At 38.0% G+C, this 25,286-nt stretch overlaps 1 protein-coding gene across 1 annotated transcript; it reads right to left on the reverse strand.

The window, feature by feature from the left end:
• Positions 1 to 56: 56 nt before the first annotated feature.
• Positions 57 to 25,018, reverse strand: EIF3M (eukaryotic translation initiation factor 3 subunit M). The gene is made up of 11 exons (XM_047776053.1): positions 24,879 to 25,018; positions 21,878 to 22,010; positions 20,768 to 20,906; positions 20,362 to 20,485; positions 20,114 to 20,208; positions 7,499 to 7,582; positions 6,551 to 6,650; positions 5,863 to 5,944; positions 2,076 to 2,219; positions 705 to 765; positions 57 to 249 (listed from the first exon to the last, which is right to left on the reverse strand). The coding sequence occupies exons 1-11, from the start codon at positions 24,918 to 24,920 to the stop codon at positions 129 to 131; spliced, it is 1,125 nt and encodes a 374-aa protein (XP_047632009.1). The 5' UTR covers positions 24,921 to 25,018; the 3' UTR covers positions 57 to 128.
• Positions 25,019 to 25,286: the final 268 nt, after the last annotated feature.

The following is a 25,286-nucleotide window of genomic DNA, read 5'->3' on the forward strand; positions in this document are numbered from 1 at the left end:
ATTTCTTTTCAATTTCTTTTAAAGTTGCGACAATAAATGTCCAGACTATAGTCAGATTTCAGTCTATAATGTTTTACTGTGATTTAGATTTTTTTTCCAAAAAGAACAAAATTATATAGCATAAAAATTCAGGTATCAGAAAGACTCAAAAGGCTGTTTTTCACTTTGTTCAGGTTTTGTTTCCAGGCATTAAGTGTGTCATACAGTTGTTGCCATTGTTGTTTTCCAAATGTCCGATGTGTGCTATGACTGGAAAAATTAAAAATAAAAGTTATTAGCCAACCTTTTATCCTCTGGTATTCTTTTACAGTATTACTGACTTGTATCTAGTTAAAAACAAGGTTAAATACACATAGAAGACAATTTAGAGTTGTAAGAGAATAAGAAGCTTATTTAAAAAAAAAAAAATTAGCCATATTGATCCTAAACCATCTATTTTCCTGAACTACATAAACCAGACACAGAAGTCATTAGTATTCTGGCCAGTGCTGAGCCATTAAATGAAATGTGCTGGAAAATAGGACTCTTTCATTAAATAAGCTAATCACATTCAGTCTCAACTTTAATAAAATTATGATGAATAGCAACTATTTAACTACAGTCAACTGATAAGAACACCACCTTGGTTCTCTAAACACTTAAGTGAAATAATCCGAACAAACTAAATTGTTCTACAAAATGCTGTGAAGTATTAAGTGTCTTACCTGACAACTACTTTTCTCTGGGTTTGATCAATTTTGCAGTAGACCATTTTAGTTCTCACCGCTGAAAAAAGATGTTTTACACATGACATGTTATATGGGAAATTCCTAAGAAAAATAGCCTAAAGGAATGAAACTGTGACCATAAGCCATAATAAACTTTACAGTTTTCCAACATTATTTTACAAACTGGCTCTTTGAATTTAACAACAAGCATAACAATATGATGCAATCAAAAGGAAAGCAATGCATCTGTCCTCTGGTTGCTAGGCCTATCTGCATTAAATATCACAGAGGGTATTCATTAAGAATTCTAGTGCTGGAGTTCCGAGTGGTGCGGTGGGTTAAGATCCAACTGCAGCAGCCTGCGCTGCTCTTTAGAGGCGCAGGTTTGCTCCCAGGCCTGTCAGTGCGTTAAAGGATCTGGTGGTAGAACTTCCATGTGCTGTAGCTGTGGCCATTTAAAAAAACAAAAAGAATTCTAGGGTCCTATCCTGCAATCATGCAGGGAAAGGGGGGGGGGGTTTCCCCTAATAAGGTATTAGTTCTTTATAGGACTACTTGAGACTCAAACCAAGCATTAGAAAGAAAGCCTATCAACAGTTCTGTACATTACTCTTAAAAACCCCAGAAAAAAAATCCTAATTAACAGTTAAATCACTTTATAATAAATGCAATTACTGAGGAAGAAGGTCCTATTTCTAGGCCAATTATAAAAAATTGATCATGATTAACATTTGCAGATCATTTACTATGTGACAGACACTGAGCTGAGTGCTTTACCCATCTTAATTTAATCCTCACAACCACAACTTAACTCCTATATTCTGGTTTCCCAGAGGAAGATGTGGTTTCAAATGTAGGTCTGATTCTAAAATCTAGGCTTTTTTTTTTCCCCCCCACAGCTACAACTGTACCTGCAGCATATGAAAGTTCCCGGGGCTGGGGGTAGAACTGGAGCTCCAAGCTGCATCTGTGACCTATGCCGCAGCTTGCAGCAATGCCAGATCCTTAATACATGCAGGGAGGCCAGGGATCAAACCCACATCCTCACAGACACTATATGGGGTTCTTAACCCACTGAGACACAATGCAACTCCTAGAATCTAGGCTCTTAACCAGTACTGCCTAAAGGCCTTTGTTCTACATGACTTCAAGGAATAGAACGTACACCAAAAATCACACAACAATTTATGTTTCCACTGAATTTTCAATCTACTACAAATATAATCTGCTAACCTACTAAACATAACACATTTGTTACAAAAGGATCTAGCAATGTTAGCATAAAGCTCAGCTTCAAGAATAAAAATCTTATTTTCCATGGGGTAGGAGAAATCCTAGGAAAAAAATGAAAATGTTCCAGTTGCTTACCATCAATAACAAATGCTTCAACATCATCAGCTCCAATCTGAAGTTCTTGTTGCATTGTATCAAAAGAAATTTCTTTATTTTCCACTGCCATTCCCATAAAAGTGAGTAGCCTCATTTTTGCCATATTCTGTTCATGTAGTAGGCCTGAGTAACACAATAGAGAAGCCAGGTAAGAATCCACACTTATTAAAGACCTGCACAACACAACCCTTGTTTTAAAGTGTGGAAGTCACTGTGCGTGAGCATGTATACAGAATTAAGTTTCACAAAGTTTCTTATATTTGCAAACCATAAACTGACCCCATAATTATGGAGCACCTAAAATTATTTCTCTATAAACGCATTTCTTTATTGCTTCAGTGTCACAGGTGATTAAGTTCAAAGTTAAGAATAAGCTATCAATTGGTATTTTTAGGCCCTAAAAGTTTTGTAATTTTAATTTTTAATATTTATACAATTTATGAGATAGAGTACACAAAGTACATTCCAGAAACATTTTTATTTAATTGCTTAAGCTTGTTTTTACTAATAGCTCTCCTCTTAAATACAAGATTCTTTACTTACTATCTGTTCTGTATCAGTGTTACTGGTAAATATGGAGTTTTAAAATACTTTAATACTTAAAAAAGTCAGAACTGCAAAAGTATGTTTATCATTTAACATTTACAGTTTTAAAATGATTAGTACTAGATAAATTAACAGCGATACTTTTTTAAGCTAAAGTAGACAACTACAAATTTTGCCTTGTAATTTCTAGTGAAACATTCTATTTACAATTACTCACATCACAAATAACTGTTAGACCTAAAAGGAAATTTAACAGATTATCTAGTCCCAATCCTATCTCTTAAAACACAAAATTGCGGAGGAAAGATATTAAGTGACTTACTTATTAGTTACAAAATGGCAGTACTAGGCCTAGAAAATAAGTTCATTTATAAATCACTAGAAATATAAGTTATCTACAAATCCTGAACATCTAAATTATTACCCATTCCTAAAAAGAAGCTGCATTATAACTCATCAAATATACTTGATTTGAGGCTAATTTCTTAATTACAAAAACAAGTTTCTAAAATTAATCTAGATTTACATGTTTCTTTTTTCTGAAATTTAAGATTATGTAAACTCAGCAAATGACTGATCAGGAACCCTTAAGTAATTAAGAACCTCAAGTTGTATTGTTAAAAAAGTTCTAAGCACTCCATAAATAAATCTGAAATTTGTAACATTCATATATTAGCAGAAGCCTGGGGAAGCCCATTAATACAGGACATAATCGTCTGTTAATTAGCTGTAATTATAATGCAGGCTTTCTATTTGGCACAGATTCAACAAAAACATGATCATCATAACTCAAATGAATGAGGTATCCAAGTAAGTACTGCTAACTGGGTTTAATGGAAATCTACAAGCATCAAAAAATCAATTAGTGCACATTAACCCTAATTAACAAATGCAAATTAGATGCTGATTAACTTTCCGAAACAAGAAGGTAGCAACTGGATAATACCAGATTACATGTGGACATGTTAGGGCAATTCAGTTGACACAAGATAGTGCTACTGTTGGCCCAAGTTGTCAGTGTTAATAAAACAAAGTGTTTTGAGATAAACTGATGCCACCTGTGGAATCCAGACATTTTAACCAGAATTTCAGCTGTAATAAATGTTTAATGATACATCTAAAACCAAAATACATACTTAATGTCTTCCTCAAAGACAGACAAAGTTCTAATAAATGATTTCTAATTCACACAGATTTCAAGAAACAAAAGGCAAAACAGGGAAACTGATTTCTGGTTCGTACAATGAATGAAAGATGCTATTATGTTTCCCCTACCACAGACAGCAAATACTTAAGATTTTTCTCACTGTCTGGCAATACAAGAAAATTTCCTTAACATTATGAATTCTACAGACACAGTTCTCTTTTAATATGATAAAACTTCTAAAATTTCTAAGCTATCATTAGAAATAGTCTCAGTTGAATTTTACTGCTATTCTTTGTGCAGTTACAACTTACTATAAATCAAAAAACCTATCAGAGGATTGAAGATTATTTCTAGAATCAATTATGTAAAACCACGACCTTACATGTGGAAACGGGACTTTAAAAACACTTAAACTGATGTTTAAAGTCACTAGTACTTTAAAACAAAGAACCAAACTTAAAGCATTTAAGACTCCTGTTCTCAAAAATCAAACTATTAAGCCAGTGAAGAAGACTAGTAGGAAAGCTGTGCTTTGTTTCATGAAAGTAGAACATTACCTTCAAAGATGAAGTCACAGTGTTCTATGCCATATTTCAATTTTAAAGTTATAAAAAAATCTAATTTTATGGAAACATTTATTCATTACTAATATGTCAAAACCTTAATGCAGTAATAAAAAAATGTGCATCATTGAACAATTTCTGCATTGTCACTGACCCCTGTCTTAAAATGCTGCAATATAGAAAACGTAATTTTAATGCATGCAATAGCTTATGAACCAGTGCTCCTTTGAAACAGTCAATTACACATCAATGGGGGAGTGTCAAAGTGTTAATTACTACTCCTTTTTCTTTGGTGCGTAAATAAAGAGGTTGCTGACATTAACATTCCATCACATAGCTCATGCCACAAAACAAATTAACTGGGACAGAATGTGGTTTTCTGGGTCTAGTGCACCTGGCAAAGCCTTCAGCACAAACACACTTGCATCTCCTTTATATTGGTGTATTTCAAATGCTTATTATGTTCAGAATGATTCAATCTTTCCCAATTCCAATGGCTGCACAGAATTTACAGGTGATGGGAATTAATGATTACCAAATTGAGGACTAATAGTATAATCAAAGTAGATTATAAATGTATTCTTTATACCTCAGTCAGGAAGACTAACAATTCAACTTTAATATGGAAAATATCACTAGACTCTAATTCTGATTATTGCCTAGTAGAAAAACAGAGCACTTGCTTTCAGTTGATGTCACTCTTTAAAAATGGGTTTAGAGCAATTTAAACCTGTTCAACTACACATTTTCTAAGTTTTCTCCCTGTAATTTCAGCATGTTAAAAACATGCTCAAGAAGGAAATACTGAATATATATGCAGTTTGCTCAGTGAGGATGAGTAAATCCAATTTGGCAACAATTAGTGAGCTTTGATGCTCTAGAAAGAGAACTCAAAGATAAAAATCACAAAGCTTATGAGCGTCCCACTGTGGTGCAGCGGGATCGGCAGCATCTTACAGCACTGGGGTGCAGGTTCAATCCCCAGCCCGGCACAGTGGGTTCAAGATCTGACATTACCACAGCTGCAGCTTGGGTCACAACTGGCTAAGATCTGACCCCCTGGCCTGGGAACTCCATATGCTGCAAGGTGGCCAAAACAAAACAACAAAAAAAAAAATCAAAGTTTAGACTTACTATGCTATCTTCAACAAAGTGTAATTAGAAAAGTTTTATCATGTAAAACCACTACAATTCCATTTATAACCCCATCTACAATTTCACTTAGTTGTATCTTCTTAGCAATACAAAATACTTCTACAATTTGTCAATGGAGGTGGGGGGGAGCCAACCGAGTAAAAGGTACTACCTAAGAAAAAAGCTATTTGTTACAATTATGACTATGGCTTTTAAAGTACCAAAAATGTGAATCACCATGCACCTAAGGAATAAGATCCTGACGTCACTGGTTAGGGTAATTTACACATAAGGCCATGTTCATATGTGCTAGGATCTCACATTCCCATCACTCTCTTCTACCACCCCTCCCCCAAGGAAAATCCTCAAAACTTACCAAGTGAATCAATGAAGTCTTTATTATTCTGATAAAACTTGACATATGATGCCAACTTAGCACTCACAAAAATGGTTAAAAGCTAAACAGATAGAAACAAACAAAAAAAACTGTCACTATGGAATCAAGATTTATGCTCAAGATATTTTTAAAAAGACACTAACTCCCAGCAACAAGACTACGCATTTCTTTCTGGCAGAAATTTCAATCTGTTTGATCAAATTACTATCTAAACCATTTGCTTTTATCAGACTCAACTGAGATGAAAGAATGAGTAGATACAGTGAGCTCTAAACAGTGTACCCTAAGAGATGGTGGTAATGACATAGTACAAATAGAAAACAGCCCAAAATATACTTCATTTGAAAAGTGTGTTGTGTTTTTCAAATATCAGATTTATCTTGCTAATTGGAGCTAGCTGACACTGTATGCTAAAAAGAAATTTGTACTAATAATGGCCAGGCAAGTGAGGAGATGAAGGAAAGGGGAAGAGGAACAGGAGTGTGTTCAGTGGTTGGAGAAATGCTTAATGCTGGTCCTAAATTTCAGTCTGTTCCTGATATAAAATGAATAAATAGTTCTCTTTCCAGATCTAATAGTCATGTTCATTAATACCAAGAGAGTTCTGGCTCAGTATGTTAGATTTGGGGGAAAAGAACATTTTTCACATTACGGATAAACTACTTACATCATGAATAAGCTCGCCTTCCAAAAACTTGACTGGTTTCAAAGTAAGAAGGTGGTCAAAAAGAAATGCATTTGGATCTTTCAATGCTCGCACAATACACCTTAATTAGAAAACAAAAATCCAAGCTCAGAGTCTTGAAATTCAGGTACTTTTCACTGCCTTTGTGGACTGCAAAATATACTCAACTAAGTAAAATATCTGAGAGTTCAATATACACATCATAAGAAAAAGCTACAAGATTAGGGTTAAAAAAAGTCAATCTATCAGCTATACGTTTTAATAAAATTACCTGTACACAAAAATATAGCTGGAGAGTACTCAAACAATAAATACAACAGCAGTATTTAACCATATGCCAGACCCTAAGGTAAGTGCTTTAACATGTATCACCTCGTTTCATCCTCACAGCATCCTGAGGCACATACACTATTAACACGCTCATTTTATCAATGATGAAACTAGCTTAGAAAGAACCAGGAAGTGCTAATTAAGTGGTCAAGCACTTGAGCAGGCATTGTGACCTCAGAGACCTTTTCCACCAACACCTATCATGTACAGGTTATTGTGAAGCAAGAGCCCTATAAAGAAGTCATCTTAATTTTCTATTTCATAGATTTCTAAGTTTTTAGAAAGCCACCCATTTTCCCCCATCTACACAGCTGAATATTAAGGTAAAACTGACCCAAGATTAGGTTCTACTACTCATGTTGAGAACTGCCATTCCAGTAAAACCCAAGAAAACAAACACCATGTGGTCATTTCAAATGTATCCTATGGTGCTCTCAACACCAAATCTTAAATTTTGGTATCTACATTAGAATCATCAAGGAGCACATGGTATCAAATGGCTTTGGATCACTGGTGGATGTATTCAGTCACATGACTGAAGACTGTAGCTCACCTCCACCCTGCTGAGAGCGGTCACTGGAACACAGTGTTTAACGTTACCTGTGAGCATCAACTCGAGCCTGGGAAGCATTGTCCTCTGTGTAACTTCCTAGCAATTCCACCATGACTTTTGATGCAGCATCACTGAAAAGAAATACAGCTTTAGGAATTTCAGTGTCATTACAGCCACTCATTCATTCAAAAATATTTTCTAAGTGCCAAGTACTGTGCTGATGATGCATACAATGACGATCCAGAGAGACAGTCCTCCTCTAGGGGAAAGGTCATGGAACTTTCCTTTTAGTCAGAAAGAGGCAACTAAGGAAAAGTAACAAAAAGTAAGTGCCAAAAGGAAATAAACGGTGATGTAATAGAGTCATCAGAGCAGAGATAGGAAAGAAAAGACTACCTCATATGGAAAATGAGCAGGGAAAATCTCTCTCTGAAGAAATGACATATAAGCTGAGATCTAAAGGATATAAAATAACTGGCCATGAAAAGTGCTAGAGGTGGAAGGTGAGAGTTGAATGACTTTTCAAGCAGTGAGAAGACTAAGTATAAAGGCCCTAGGTGAGAAAAAAGTTTTGTTTTGGTACAGCTGAAGGTGAGCCAAGACTAAATATTTATACGACTCCACTAATGACATCCTTACAAACAAACACCTTTAAAATTAAAATTATGTAGATTATGCATTTTAACTGCAGGGAAAAGAACAAAATAATTAAAGGCATTCATTCACCTTGAACTCCTAGAAAATGTTTAATAATAATGTTCCTCCTTCATTTCTTCCTTTAAACTGAAGAATCTTCAGCCAGTTATAGCAAGTTTGCTAAGTAGGAGAAGCAGCTGGGATTCCCCTCCCCACTTTGTGCTTTCTAAAAATCTTCCCATCTCCCACACACATCTGAATTCAACCCGGGTAAAATAAAATCCATGCCATTTATTTTTAAAAGAGATATTCTACTCAGGGATCAAGATCACGGAGGAATAAGACATGGCGCTTACCTTCTCCCACAAACACATCAAAAAAAACCCACCTACATGCAGAATGATTTGCATAGAACATCTACCGAATGCTGGCAGAAGACTTTAAAAACCTCCAAAAAGGGCAAGAAACCCTACACATAACTGGGTAGAACAAAAGGAAAAAGAGCGAGTGAAAGGAATCAGGACGGGACTAGCACTCCTGAGAGGGAACTGTGAAGGAGGAAAGGAACCCACCCCTGGGAAGCCTACTGACAGATAAACCAAGACGGAGGGACCTCAAAGCCACAGAGAAAAGCACAGCAGCTGGGCTGAGGAGGGCAAAGCAGAGAGAGAGCCATGCACAAACCATCAATATCACCTCCCAAGACACCACAGCCTGAGATGCTTGGGCAGGGGCTGGGTGTGGAGACTCAGGCTCTGGAGGTCAGTTCCAGGGAGATGACTAGAGCTGGCTGTGTGGAGACAGCCTGAGGGGTGCTAGGGACTGGTGCGCAGAATGCCACAGCCAAGGGAAACTGGGAGATCTGGGCCCACAGGAGAAGCAAGGTGCTATTGTTGGGGAAGGCAGAAAGAGGAGTAGACCACCATAGGAATATCTTTCTCTGCACATGCCTCGACTCTGAGAGTGGGGCTACAGGCAACGGGCCCCTCTTGCGCAGGCTAAGCGCAACAGGGCACTCCTGTGTGGTATACAGGTAGCAGGGGCAAACTCATTTATCTCATACTCTAGAAGTGGGCATGGCCTGCCACCACTAGGGGTCCATGAACAGGCACCACCTACAGCCCCAGTCATCTCAGAGGTCAGCACTGCAACCAAGCACCACCCTTTGTTGCTCTCACTGCCAAATGCTCTGGGTACCAACTACACCTGCCTGAGGGTCACTATCACTTCCCAGGGCCCTGCAACTAGGATCAGCCTACACAACCTTCCTGCAGGTCCTTGTCATTGTCAAGGACCCAGCAACCAGGCACTGGCTACAAGCCCTGCCCATTGCCTCCATCTCTCTGGAAGCACACCCAGAACCCTAAAAAGAAATAGTAAGCCCTCCCAAAATACCCCAGGGGTGCTCACGCATACATACAGCCCTCCAAAACTACAGTAGTTGTTTTCCCTAAACTCACAGAACAACAATACAAGCAAAATGAAGAAACTCAGGAACCATTCCCAGTTATAAGAACAGGAGAATTCACCTGAAGGAGCAAACAATGAAACAGACCTCTGCAGTCTAACAGACACTAAGTTCAAAAATGAGGTAATGAAAATACTGAAAGAGTCAAGAGCAGATATGAACAGTAATGCAGATTACTTTAGAAAAAAACTAAAAAATATGAGGAGGAACCAAGAAAAATTAGAAAATTCATTTGCAGAGAAGCAAGCTGAGTTAAAGGCACCAAAGAGAAGAATGAATAATGGAGAGGAACAAATCAGTGACTTGGAAATCACGCAATCAAGACAGCAGACAGAAAACCAAATGAAAGAACATGACAGCAATGTAAGAGATCTATGGGATAATATAAAGGGGGCCAATCTACACATAATAGGGATTCCAGAAGGAGAAGAAAAAGAGGATGGAAAATATGTTTGGAGAAATTATGGCTGAAAACTTTCCAAATCTAAAGGAAACAGGTATCAAGATACAGGAGGCACAGAGGGTCCCAAACAAGCTGAACCCCAACAGGCCCACACCAAGAGCATTATATTAAAAATGGTAAAATTTAAAAATAAAGAGAGGATTCTAAAGGCAGCAAGAGAAAAACAGTTAATTATAAGGGAACCCATATAAGGCTATCAGCTGATTTCTCTACAGAAACACTACAGGCCAGAAGAGAGTGGCAAGATATATTCAAAGTTCTAAAAGGGAAAAATCTGCAGCCTAGAATACTCTACCCAGCAAGAGTATCATTTAAAATAGAGAAACAATTTTTCCAACAAACAAAAACTAAAAGAGTACAGCAATACTAAACCCATTCTCAAAGAAATACTGAAAGGGCTGCTCTAAATAAAATAGTAAGAAGAAAAAGGATGGAGGAAATCACAACTGGAAAGTAATCACTTTAACTAAGCCAGTATACATACCTAAGAGGAGAAGCAAAAAAAAACAAAACAAAAAAAACCCTACTGGAAAAGCAATGATAAACACAAGGAACAGCAAAATGATAAACACTAAGATGTTAAAAAAGGACATCAAAATCATAAAACATGGGGAAGGAAAGTAAAAAAATATACTCTTTCTGTAAGAATGGGTTTAAGCCTATATGACTCTCAGGCTAAAGCAAAGCAGATATAGGAAGAGGTTAACATATTTGAAAAACAGGGCAACCACAATCAAAACCAAACAATACATTCACAAAAACTAAAAAGAAAAGGACACAGCATAGAAGAAATGAAAATCTTCCAGCCAAAAAAAGGAACAAAGGAGAAACACAGAATCAACTGGAAAACAAGGTTTAAAATGGCAATAAATATATATCTATCAATAATTACCTTAAATGTCAATGGGCTGAATGCTCCAATCAAAAGACATAGTGGTAGAGTGTATAAAAAAACCAAGACCCTACAATATGCTGAGACTCACTTCAGGGCAAAGGACACATATAAATTGAAAAGGGATGGGAAAACATATTTCATGTGAACGGAAAAGACAGGAAAGCAGGAATTGCAATACTCATATCAGAAAAAAAAAGACTTTAAAACAAAGGCCATAAAGAAAGACAGAGGACACTATTTAATGATAAAAGGATCTATTCAAGAAAAGAATATTACACTTGTCAATATATATGCCCCTAATATAGAAGCACCCAAATACATACAACGAATACCAACAGACATAAAAGGATACGTTAATGGGAATACAATAATAGTAGGAGACTTTAACACCCCGCTCACATCAAAGGACAGAGTCTCTAGACAGAAAATCAAAACAGCAACAGAGATCCTAAATGACACAATAGGAAAGTTAGACTTAATTGACATTTTCGGGACATTACATCCAAAAAAATCAGAATATATATTCTTTTCAAGTGGAACATCCTCAAGGACTGATGACATACTGGGGCACAAAACTAACCTCAACAAATTTAAGAATACAGAAATTATTTCAAGTTATCTTCTCTGACCACAACAGCATGAAACTAGAAATCAACCACAGGAAAAGAAATAAGAAAAAGGGGAGTTCCCGTCGTGGCGCAGTGGTTAACGAATCCGACTAGGAACCATGAGGTTGCGGGTTCGGTCCCTACCCTTGCTCAGTGGGTTAACCATCCAGCGTTGCTGTGAGCTGTGGTGTAGGTTGCAGACGCGGCTCGGATCCCGCGTTGCTGTGGCTCTGGTGTAGGCTGGTGGCTACAGCTCCGATTGGACCCCTAGCCTGGGAACCTCCATATGCCGTTGGAGTGGCCCAAGAAATAGCAAAAAAAAAAAAAAAAAAGAAAGAAATAATAAAAAACTAAGTACATGTAGACCAAACATGTGGCTAAAAGAACCCAATGGGTCAAAAGGGAAATTAAAAAATACCTTGAGGCGTTCCTATCATGGTGCAGCAGAAATGAACCCAACTAGGAACCGTGAGGTTGCAAGTTCGATCCCTGGCCTTGCTCAGTGGGCTGAGGATCCAGTGTTGCCCTGAGCTGTGGTGTAGGTCACAGACACAGGATGTGGCTCAGATTCCATGATGCTGTGGCTGTGGCGCAGGCCGGTGGCTACGGCTCCGATTAGACTCCTAGCCTGGGACCCTCCATATACCACAGGTGTGGTCCTAAAAAGACAAAACAAAAACAAAAATCTTGAGACAAATGATAATGAAAACACAACCATTCAAAACCTATGGGATGGTGAAAAAGCAGTTCTTAAAAGGAAGTGCACAGCGATACAGGTGTTCCTCAGAAAAGAAGAAAATCCTCAAACCAACAACTTAAACTATGACTTAAAAGAAGAGAAAAAGAAGGACAAACAAAACCTAAAGTCAGCAGAAGGAAGGATATCATAAAGATGGGAGAAGGAAATAATACAGAGATTCAAAAAACAATAGAAAAAAAAAATAAAAAAACTAAGAGCTGGTTCTTTGAAGGGGTAAACAAAATTGACAAACATCTGTCCAGACTCATCAAGAGGAAAGAACTCAAAATAAATAAATAAGTAAATAAATAAATAAGAAATGAAAATGGAGAAATCTCAGATACTGCAGAAATACAAAAAACCATAAGAGAATACTATGAAGAATTACATGCCAACAAATTTGACAACCTAGAAAAAAAGGACAACTTTCTAAAGACATACAGCCCACCAAAACTAAAGAAGAAATAGATCAATTCAACAGACCGATTACTTGAAATTAAATTGAATATATAATTAAAACACTCCCTACAAACAAAAGTGCAGGACCAGATGACTTCACAGGCATAGTCTACCAAACATACAAAGAACTTATTATACCCATCCCTCTTCAACCTTAAAAGGTTAACCTTAAAGGTTGAAGAAGGAATAATCCCAAAGACATTCTATGAGGCTACCATCACCCTAACACCAAAACCAGACAAAGATACTACCAAAAAGGAAAATTACAGGCAAATATTTTTGATGAATACAGATGTTGGCCAACCGAATCCAACACCATATAAAAAAGATCGTACACCACAACCAAGTGGGATTCATCCCAAGTTCATAAGGACGGCTCAACATATACAAGTCAATCAATGTCATACACCACATTAACCAAAGTGAAGTTAAAAAACCATATGATCGTCTAATTGATGCAGAAAAAGCATTTGACAAAGTCCAACATCCATTCATGATAATAACTCTCACCAAAGTGGGCATAGAGGAAACATACCTTAACATAATAAAAGCCATTTACGACAAACCCACAGCTAATATAATACTCAACAGAGAGAAGCTGAAAGCCTTCCCGTTAAAATCTGGAATAAGACAAGGATGCTCACTCTCACCACTTTTATTCAGTATCGTATTGGAAGTCCTAGCCACAGCAATCAGACAAACAAAATAAATAAAAGGTATCCAAACTGGAAGAGAAGAGGTAAAACTGTCACTGTATGCAGATGTCATGATACTATATATAGAAAAACCTAAGGACTCCACAGAAAAACTACTTGAACTGATTAATGAATTCTGCAAAGTAGCAGGATACAAGAGTAACATTTGGAAACTGGTTCCATTTCTGTATACTAACAATGAAATATTAGAAAAGGAATATAAAAATACAACACCTTTTAAAATTGCACCCCCAAAATTAAATACCTAGGAATAAAACTGACCAAGGAGGTGAAAGACTTATATGCTGAGAACTATAAAACATTAATCAAGCAAATTAAAGAACATTCGAAGAAATGGAAAGATAGTCCATGCTCCTGGATTGGAAGAATTAATACTGTTAAAATGGCCATACTACCCAATGCAGTCTACAGATTCAATGCAATCCCTATCAAATTACCCATGATACCTTTCACAGAACTAGAACAATCCAAAAACTTATACGGAACCAAAAAGGATCCAGAATTACCAGAATTGCCAAAACATTCCTGAGGAACAAAAACTTAGCAGGAGGCATAACTCTCCCAGACTTCAGACAATATAACAAAGCTACAGTAATCAAGATGGTATGGTACTGGTACAAACCAATGGAGCAGAATAGAGAATCCAGAAATAAACCCAGACACCTACAGTCAATTAATCTTCATCAAAGGAGGCAAGAATATAAAAATGGGAAAAAAGACAGTCTCTTCAGCAAGTGGTGCTGGGAAAACTGGAGAGCTGCATGTAAATCAATGAAACTAGAACACACCTTCATACCATGCATAAGAATAAATTTGAAATGGCTTAAAGACTTAAACATAAGACACCAAACTCCTAGAAGAGAACACAGGCAAAACATTATGATGTCAACTATACAAATGTTTTCTTAGCTTGGTCTCCCAAAGCAATAGAAATAAAAACAAAAATAAACCAGTGGGACCTAATCGAACTTAGAAGCTTTTGCAAAACAAAGGAAACCACACACACAAAAGACAACCTACAGGAATGGGATAAAATAGCTGCAAATGATGCAAATGCTAAGAGCTTAATCTCCAAAATACACAAATTCATACAAGTCAGTAGCAAAAAAACAAAAGACCCAAATGAAAAATGGGCAGAAGATCTTGAATAGACTTTTCTCCAAAAAAGACTTTGGAGAATGGTCAACAGACATATGAAAAAATGCTCAACATCACTGATTACTAAAAGAAATGAAATCAAAACTACAGTGAGGTACCACCACCTTACACCAGTCAGAATGGTCATCATTAGTAAGTCTACAAATAACAAATGCTGGAGAGGGTGTGGAGAAAAAGGAACCCTCCTACATTGTTGGTGGGAATGTAAATTGGTACAACCACTATGGAAAACAATATGGAGGTAGCTAAGAAAACAAAATATAGAACGACCATATAATTCAGCAGTCCCACTCCTGGGCATATATCCAGGCAAAAACTTTCCTTGAAGAAGATACATGCACCCCTATGTTCACTGCAGCACTATTCACAATAGCTAAGACATGGAAACAAATGAATGTCCATCGACAAATGCATGGATTAAGAAGATGTGGTATATACATACAATGGCATAAAAGAACAAAATAATGCTATGTGCAACAACATGGATGGAACAAGAGATTTTCATACTAAGTGAAGTAAGTCAGAAAGACAAATAACTACATATCACTTACAACTGGAACCTAATAATGGCACGAATGAACCTATCTACAGAAAAGAAACAAACTCATGGACATGGAGAACAGACTTGTGGTTGTCGAGGGGGAGGGAGTGGGATGGACTGGGAGTTTGAGATTAGCAGATGCCAACTACTACATTTGGAGTGGATAAGCAACGAGATCCTGCTGTACAGCACAGGGAACTATATCTAAATCACTTGTAATGGAACATGATGGAGGATAATGTGAAAGAAACGTGTGTGTGTATATACATATGTGTGTGTGTGTGTGTAACTGGGTCACTTTGCTGTACAGCAGAAATTGACCGAACACTGTAAATCAACTAAAACAAAAATTTTTTAAAGTGATATTCTACAACTTCCCACAGTTAGGTTCAGTTAAATTATCTTATGCCACACTGCAAGCACAGGAACACTTCTCAGTTTTAGCAGTCACAGTACACTTTAATCTAATACATCTTTTCAGCTGAAGTCTGAATTCACAAAGATGAGATAAAATAATCATTTAAAGTGCACAGTATCTGACATAGAAGGACTTAAAAGATGGTATACAATTTGCACTTGTCAATTACTAATATAAATAAAATGAAGGGGGCACCCATAAATGAAAGCATTCTCACTAAAAGGGCAAGGCAAGTCTCAGAAGTCTATTTAGAAGCAGAAAAACCACCCACCACTTTCCATACACTACGCAAAAACCAAATCTCAAAATTTAAATCAGCAGCATGACAGAAACGTAGAGTTTAAATAACCATCCTCTCCTAGTTCATAGTGTGTGGGTAGCATTCATCCACTCAGGACCCATCCCTGCCAAACACGTTGGGAATACAAGGATTGACAGACAACGTTCCTAGCCTTCACTGAGCCTACAACCTCATAAACCTTTTAACAAAGGATGATACCATGATAAAAGGAGAGGGTGCTGTAAATATGGGAGGAGCATTTCAGGCAGAAGAAAAGAGTTGAGTGTAGGTTTAGAGTAAGGGTAGGCCAATTTTCCATGAAGGACCAGACAATAAGTATTTTAGGCTTTGTAGGCCACATGGTCTCCACCACAACTACTCAAGTCTTGGCAAAAGCAGCCACAGACAGTAAGTAAATGAACAAGTATGGGTGTGTTCTGATGAAATTTTACAGACACTGAAATTTTAATTTCATATAATGCTTACATGTCAAGAAATACTCTTCCTGGAGTTCCTGTCGTGGCGCAGTGGTTAACAAATCCGACTAGGAACCATGAGGTTGTGGGTTCGGTCCCTGCCCTTGCTCAGTGGGTTAATGATCCATGCGTTGCCGTGAGCTGTGGTGTAGGTTGCAGACACGGCTCGGATCCCGAGTTGCTGTGGCTCCGATTCAACCCCTAGCCTGGGAACCTCCATATGCCGCGGGAGCAGCCCAAGAAATAGCAAAAAGACAAAAAAAAAAGGAAAGAAAGAAAGAAATACTCTTCTTGATTTGTTTTTTCTCAACTATTTTAAAATGTAAAAACCATTCTTAGCGTTTAGGCCATACAGAAAAACAGGTACCAGCTTCTGGTCTGAATGGGAAAGAGCATGGTACTCTGGTATCTGACACAGAATCATTACATCTAGGATGTAATAACCAAGAGGAAGGGTGTAGGGTGGTGTGTGTGTGTGAGAAAGAGGGATGGAATGTCCATATAAACACTGTTTCTGTAGTTTGTCCCTGCACTATACAAAAACGGCAAGATGGGAGCTCCCAGCAGAAACGAATCTGACTAGTATCTATGAGGACACAGATTCAATCCCTGGCCTCCCTCAGTGGGTTAAGGATCTGGCATTGCCATGAGCTGTGGTGTAGGGTCAGACATGGCTTGGATCCCACACTGCTGTGGCTGTGACGTAGGCCGGCAACTGTAGCTCTGATTGGACCCCTAGCCTGGAAACTTTCATATGCAGTGGGTGTGGCCCTAAAAAGCCAAAAAACCATGGCAAGATGATTATTATCATATTCACCAAGCTCATTCTTCAGCAATAAATAGAAGCCCATGTTGAAAGGGACTTGTATGCCATGCTAAGAATTTTGTATTGTATGCTAAAGAAAATGTAAACTGAAAGAATGATACGCTAAAATTTTTGCTTTCCAAAATCATTGTAGAGAGAATAAACAGAAGACCACTTCAAGATGTCTTGGGAACACAGAGACTAATTTAGAGGGAGAAAATGATAAATACATTTTGGTCACATTGAGTTGGAGGCACCTATGGGCTACATCTAAGTGGAAGCTGGTGGAAAGAAGTTGGACGTAAACATTTGAAGCCTGGAAGAGAAGCCTGGGTTAGAGACAGTCCATGACAGAACCACAGGAATAGATGGGATGACCCAAGGGTGAGGGAGTAGAATGAGAAAAAGGTCCCAGGTCAAAATCTTAAAGAATACCAGCATTTAAAGGAACAGAGGAGTAAGTCACAAAGACGTCTGAAAATGAACTGCCAAAGACGTTGCAGAAAAACAAAGTGGCATCACTTGAGTTTCTATGAAAGAAGCGGTTAACAGTCACACACTGCTGAGAGGTCAAGGAAGAGAGAATACAGTCATCGCTGGACTGCATCTGTTTTTAAAAATGAAGAACCCTACACTCAAAAATTAGAAACTAATTTTTACATCAGAAAACTAAAAGAAAGTCAAGGATCTTATACTTACAAAGTGTTTTAAAGTATCTTAACATATTCGCTACTTATTTTAACTTGAATGCCTCTGGGAAGGGCATACACTCTAACTCCATAAACTACCATTCATATTGCCTTACCTCATCGCTTCTTACATCTACTGCTTTTCTATTTCAGAAGCAGTCATTCATATAGCACATATATACTGAGCACTACCAGTGTCAGACACTGTTCTAGAAATGAACAAAACAAAGTCCCTGTCCTTGTGGAACTTACATTGTAGAGGGGTCTGACAAATAACAAATATTAAAATAAGGATGAGGGGGAAGAAAGTAATGCAAGGCTGGGGGACCGCTGCTATTTTTACAACCAGAGAGAGAAGGCCTTTCCAACAACAACTGAGCAGGCTGAAAAAGGGAAGAAGCCAAAAGTGAGGAGTTGTGAATGAAGCAAAGAATCTAGACAGGGACCCCTAAGGCCAACTGAAGAAGTGTCTCAAGAAAAAAAGACTAATCACCTAAAAATGCTGTAGCTATTTCCTAATATTGTTAACATTAGTGTATGTCTAATAGAGCACAGATGGGTAATGATGTCCTATCTCAACTTCTCTGAGAATCAGCTTTGGAATTCTCTAGAACATTACTTTAGTTACTTCCTTTCTACACACAAAAAACTGAGAACCTACTAAATAGAAATTAGAAAAGTCTTACAATGAGCAGTCATCATCTCTGATAAGCACCAGACATTCCAAGGGAAATCATAACACTTAACATTTTAAATTACAGTATAGACGACTTAACATTTTAAAGATGAACTTAAAAAACTGAAAAGGATAATGATAGGAATAAGATATCCAATGTTTACTGAGTGGTTCCTTAAAAATGAAGCCATTGTCTAAAAAATTTCATGTCTATGTTCTCTTATTTAATCTTTTTGACAACCTTATAAAGTAAGTACTGGTATTTCCATCTTGAATTTGGAAACAGAGGTATAGAGATGGTAAGTAATTTGTTTCAGGTCACGTAACATGTAGGAAGCCCAAGATTTTGAATCCCAGTAGTCTTACTCCAGAGCCTGCACTTTTACAGTGCATATTAAAATATGGACTCTGGAGTTCCTATTGTGGCACAGTGGAAATGAACCAGACTAGCATCCATGAGGATGTGGGTTTGATCCCTGGCCCTGCTCAGTTTAAGGATCTGGCGTTGCTGTGAGCTGTGGTGTAGGCCAGCAGCTGCAGCTCCGATTTGACCCCTCGGCCTGGGAATTTCCATATGCCACACCTACAGCCCTTAAAAATTAAAATAAAATATGGATTCTTTCTCCAATAGCTTTTATGTCCTACCCAACTGAAGTGGTTCATTATAAAACTACTTACTCCTAACAGTTACTAACAATTGGCTAGAACGCTGTCACAAGTGTTCCATCATGTCACAGACAATAGCCACTGAAAATGAAATAAGCTATTAATGCAAGACCCTCTGCTTATCTTCCTTAATATAAAACATTGCAACTTCCACAACAAAAATATAATATCCTCTTGTTAAATGTAAATGGTCTGCAAAACATGTAATTATTTAACACAACAGACATGTTAATCTTGTTGATCCTAATAAATTAAACATCCTAGCACCAAAAGCCACTATAAAAATTGTGCAGTAAAACTAAACTGAAGACTGATTACTTTTTCAAAAAGTTTTTAACCACTATATGAAAAGAGAAATTAAAAAGCTAGGTCAAAACGGCAGGATTATCCTTCAACACTAATTCTAAAAACTGGGCCAAACCCATCATTTGGTAGTATCCATAAACTGGGTTTAGAGAAGAATAAATATTTTGGGCATGCAGTTTTCTAGGCTGAATACAAGCCTCAGGAGCTCAAGACCTTGCAGAAACCCAACAGGAACCATTTAGTACAGTTTATTGCAAAGTTTCACTTGAGGGGCACACTTTATACAAGAGACTTTGACTATGGAAAACTTTAATTGATAGACCCTCACCACCATTAAATAAAAACAATAGCACTACTCTGTAGTTAAGACATCAAAGCACCATTAAATAACTTAGTCTAATGTTATAAACAGCTTTGGCACTAACAGTATACCGTTTTTAAAACAAGAACAAATTTTGCTTTTTAAAAAGTTTAAAGATGGGGAAAAAACTATTTTAAACGCTGCAATTATCTTTAATTTGGTAGGTGAAATTTACACAAAGAGATTTACAGCAACTCTTTGGAGAGGAGAGCAAAACCACTTATTCTACTTGTCTTTAAAAAAGTCTCAACTACTTATATTGTCTGCTTTAAGTTCTGAGTTAGTACATTAATTCTGAATACCTTTTCTTACAATCTACAAGTGCCTCATAAAGTAGCCTTAAAAGGGTGTGTTTTTTCTCAGTGTTGAGGTTCCAGTCAGAAATCCATTTTCTAACCTACAATGAGATTAACAAAAGAAATTTAGTGACAAAATGAACATAGTTTCACAATTTAAAAGATAACATTTAGAAGACACATATTCGCTACTTATTTTAGCTATAAACCTATATTTCTTATAAGCAGAACAAGTATTTCACACAATAACTCACTTGATCCAGCTCAGTTGGAATATACTGGATGGCCCCACAAGATGCTGCCACTTTAATGAGGCTGCAATATACTGTATATCTTACAGGAGTATTCTTATCCATCCCATGAAAAAGGTTGCTAAGCCTGGTTAACAAATAAGAAAACAATATTTGAGATCAGTAACTATAATAATTAAATTGAGGTTATCTGCTCTGACAACAAACAGGGAAAGAGATACAATGAAGAACTTCACGTTACAAGGGGGAAACGAGGGCACAGGAAGGTTAAGTGACTTGTCCAAAGACACACAGCCAGTAAGAGCCACAGCTGACAGTCAAATTCCAAAATTCTTGCTTTTAACCACTAAATTACAATAACATGAAGAGCCCCTTGGAAAAAAAACGGAGCCTCTTTCAGTTAACTTACAACTGTAGTCTCAGAGATGGGCGTTCACCTTCCCGAAATTTGACCAGTTTCTCACACAGGCTCTCAATCAGAGCTTCTTGCTTATCTGGTTCCAGGATCAACAGGAGGGATACCACGCTGTTCATCACACTTTCAACATCTACACATGTATGGAGGACACTTAATACTTTTGTACTATAATACTTAATGTAACTAATTATGCATGTACTTCCAAGTGTTTTAATGCACCAGAGACCACTAAACATAAAACACTTAAAAAGATGTCATCTGGCCACTGTAAAACTATTCTAGAGGACACTTTTCCATCAATGGTATGCATTACACTAAAATCACAGAACACACGAATTCAAACTAAACCACTTCTGTTGTATAGTTAACATTCAGGAAGCAACTTATCTATTTAATTAAAGAAGGAAATTATTACCTAAGATTTGGTTTTCAACCAGTAAACAAAAAGACTGATTTACATGTCTGTATAGTATACAGTTTCAATTTTTACTAGCAAGATACTAATCATAAATTAAGTTTAATCTCAAACCTTAGAGATTTCAGGACTCCTCATTTTCAAAATTTCCCATTTTATCTCAATAAGGAATCACCCAAATAAGTAAATGGCTTCTAAATTAACTGAAATTGTATTCTATGTGATATTACTCTAAACTTTATTTAAAAAAAAAAAAAAAAAGATGTGGCATTTCTGTTGTAGATCAGAGGGTTAAGAACCTGACACAGTGTCCATGAAGATGCAGGTTCGATCCCTGGCCTTACTCAGTGGATTAAGAATCCAGTGTTGCTGTGGCGTAGGCTGGCAGCTGCAGCTCTGACTCAAACCCTAGCCTATCGTTTTTTTATTCGGTTCATTCTGAAATTACCAGTATTTACTGTGTGTAATAACACTCAAAAAACAGATGTAAAAAAGATGTTTTCTCAAAATAGGCTTACTTCCTAGGTATAACAGATTAGAATAAACTGAAAGTATGTGTAAAGATTAAAAACGACAGTACTTAAAATTTCTTAGGTCTGAAACAAAACAAATACAATCCTCAAGAATGTTTCAAAAGTAGTCCTTTATGATTAGTAAGAAATACTACAAAAAAATAAAAAACAAACCTTTATCATCTTCCTTCAGACATACATCACAGGCTTCAATAATTTGAGCTAAATCTACATGAAGTCCACCTTCTGAGTTCTCTTCTGAAATTTCAGCTCCTTTAGATTTCAAATAAGCTCGAAGTTCAGCAGCCTGTTAAATCAAATAAAATGAATTATGAATCACAAAATACAAGATCTCAAACCATTCTGTCCCATTTCTACACACACCAAAAAAAAAGAAAAAAAAAACAAAGTAAATATTGCATTTAATGATGACTTTGGAGTTCCCGTCGTGGCTCAGTGGAAACAAATCTGACTACCATCTACGAGGATTCAGGTTTGATCCCTGGCCTCACTCAATGGGTTAAGGATTCAGCATTGCCATGAGCTGTGGTGTAGTCGCAGACAAGGCTCAATCCCATGTGGCTGTGTCAGATCCCATGTGGCTGTGGAACCTTCATAGGCCGCAGGTTCGGCCCTAAAAAGATTAAAAAAAAAAAAAAAACCGAAATGATGACTTCGTGCTAATCTCCCCTACCTTATCCAGCATCACAGCCTCATAGGTTTTCCTAAAGAAGTGACGACACAGACACACTATGACCCACACTGACCACCTTCAGAATTCCTTTCATATCACCTATACATACTGCTGGACTTCCAGTATATAGTAAAAAAATCTTTCTAATGTAATTCAAAGCTTTTTCGGGGGGGGGGGACTGATCTGAGTTGGTAAACTCAATTTGTTTTAAAGAAATGAAGTTTTATTGATCTCAGGTGTATATAACACAGCTTCTTTTCAAGTCACAGACATTACTATGGCAAGAGGGCAATCATTTGTGAATTATATGTTTGAGAATCTGAGATAAGCATTTTCAAAGACACAAAAATATGCCTTTGAATGTTGCCTTGCATAAAATATTTCTATCAAATTGCATCTACAATGTAATTAACCTTTTAAAAGCCTATTTGGATTAGAAAGCACTTTAGGACCTATAAAAACATAACCATAGTACCACATCCAAGCATCTAGATATTTTCTACTCTAATGCATATGTAACATTTAATAACTTTTGAGGACTTCTGGCAGCCAAACATGAATGCAGACAATACTTAAAATGAAGTGAAATGGAGACGTAGGGATATCATTAGTAAATTAGTAAATTCAGAGGCATCACATTTTCTAAACCCACAGATATGTTTAGCTACCATAGAAGATTAAATCTATACATCTGATGGTGCCATCCTTTCAGATAACACAGTACCTTCACATGAATTGGCAATATAAGCAAGATTTCATAAAACAAATATCACCATACCAGAGAGCACAAAAATAGCAGTGCATGCTGAGGAAAATACAATATGGTCTCCTCTGAAAAGCATTTGTTTGGTTTCTGCTTTGTGCACACAAAGCCAACTATGCAATCAATAGTTTATTGTTTTCATCTGTCACCCTTACTGTCTACAGGTGGTTGTGGAGTGGTAAAAGCAAAGGAAAGAAGGATTTGCAACTCCACTTCACACCTGTAATCAGAAAATCCGACCAAAGTTAAAACTCCTGAAGCAGTCACGTATATACTAAAGGAATGGCCAATGTGAAACAAGAACAGTAGAAATGACACTTTAAAATATAATCAATGACAAGAACTTACTGCATCTAAAAACCCTTTTCTATGTTTAAAAACAAACAAAAAAAAATAAGTACTTTTCAGTAACCTAATAACCATTTGTTGACAACAGATTCCATTCCTAATCAGGTATTTTTTTTTTCCCTTGTCTTCCACATCTTCCTTTCTAACTGTGCTCAACTCCTTCCCTTTCTTGTTTTTCTTTCTTTTCTTTTTTTTTTGTCTTTTTGCTATTTCTTTGGGCCGCATCCACGGCATATGGAGGTTCCCAGGCTAGGGGTTGAATCGGAGCTGTAGCCACCGGCCTACGCCAGAGCCACAGCAACGCGGGATCCGAGCCGCGTCTGCAACCTACACCACAGCTCACAGCAACGCCGGACCCTTAACCCACTGAGCAAGGGTAGGGATCGAACCCGCAACCTCATGGTTCCTAGTCGGATTCGTTAACCACTGCGCCACGACGGGAACTCTTCTTTCTTTTTCCTTTCTCCTTAGTTTGCTCTTCAGGGCTGTGGGTCTGCGTTTCTACCAAAGGAGAAAACAAATAAAAAACCCACATCTGCAATTATAAAAGTTCCATTAGACTAGGAATGTTTTATTCTACGGGAACCAAAATTTCCGTGTTAGTGGAGTAAGAAAAAAAATAAAAAATCACAACACTCAAGACCTCACAGAATATAGTTTTCAGTTCTGCAAAATTAGGGAAGATCTTTACAAGTTTAACTTTTGCTACGGAGAGAAACGAGAAGCATTAACCATAAACGCCAAAGAGCAAAACCCAAAAAGAAAATTTTTGAATATTAGCGCTGTTCACCAGGTGCATGCCTCAAAGTATGACGTTATGGTTTCCGGTTACAGAACTCTCACTCCTGCCCTTCAAATAAGGATATGAAACAGTCTACGTACAAAATAGGGGTCACCTGTGCCTCTGTGATCACATAACCATTTTGATTTTCAAATCGAAGTTATTTTTCCTTGTACTGCTAACGCCATCTAAAGATTCGCCACCTCCCACTCAGGGTGTGGCTACTAATTAGGGGACGGAAGCAGATACCCTTTGCAATGAGTCAAAAGTACTGCGTCGACAGAAGTTAACTCCAGGCTCTAAGAGTTCCGACACGAACTAGGAAGTTGGCCGTCGAGCCGCGGCTTACTCCTGGGCCAGCCGGCCCGCAAGCTTAGTGCAACTCCAAGCCAGAAACGTACGCCCCTGTCTCGCGGCCTCCCCAGTCTGGCGTGTGGAGGCCCTGAACGGCAGCTCTCGGCTCCCCGGCTGGCTCCGTAAGGCAGCTTCCCGCCGGCACAGCCCTGGCTCGCGCAGGACGTGGCCCCTCACACCGCTGAACACCACCCTCCGACCCCGCCCTGGCGTCAGCCGCGGCCCAGGGGCATACCTGATCTTCCTCGCTGATGTCGATGAACGCCGGGACGCTCATGGTGAAGACCGGGGCACCAAGAACGAGCACCTCCCAGACCACGCCGACCGGAAAAGAGCTGGGCTGCGCGGCGGCGCCTCCAACTGCTTCCGGGTCACCTTGCGCGAGTCTTGCGGGACAAGGGTAACCGGGTCGGGCGGAGCCACCGAGGCCAATCCCAGCGCGCGCTCTGGTTGGGGGCGGAGCGGGGCGGGGCGGGGCGGAAGCGCCCTAAGCCGCCACTCCTGCGCCGCGTCTCGGCGCCTCTAATTTCTGTGGCTGTGTTCCCCCCTGTCCTACCTGTTACTGATCCGCTTGTCTCACTGAACTCACCTCGCACCTGAAGTTTTAAGCCAATTTTTTTTTTAAGCTTATAATTTGACTCAC

Source organism: Phacochoerus africanus, chromosome 4 (genome assembly GCF_016906955.1).
Source record: "Phacochoerus africanus isolate WHEZ1 chromosome 4, ROS_Pafr_v1, whole genome shotgun sequence".
Classification (NCBI taxonomy): Eukaryota; Metazoa; Chordata; class Mammalia; order Artiodactyla; family Suidae; genus Phacochoerus; species Phacochoerus africanus.

Excerpts from the sequence above, each read along its gene's own strand:
- EIF3M (XM_047776053.1), bottom strand. The coding sequence starts at position 24,920 with ATGAGCGTCCCGGCGTTCATCGACATCAGCGAGGAAGATCAG. Across the intron at positions 22,011-24,878 it reads ACATCAGCGAGGAAGATCAG|GCTGCTGAACTTCGAGCTTA; the intron begins GTATGCCCCTGG and ends TTGATTTAACAG. Across the intron at positions 7,583-20,113 it reads CTTGTAGATTGTAAGAAAAG|TGATGCTGCATCAAAAGTCA; the intron begins GTATTCAGAATT and ends ATTTCTTTTCAG.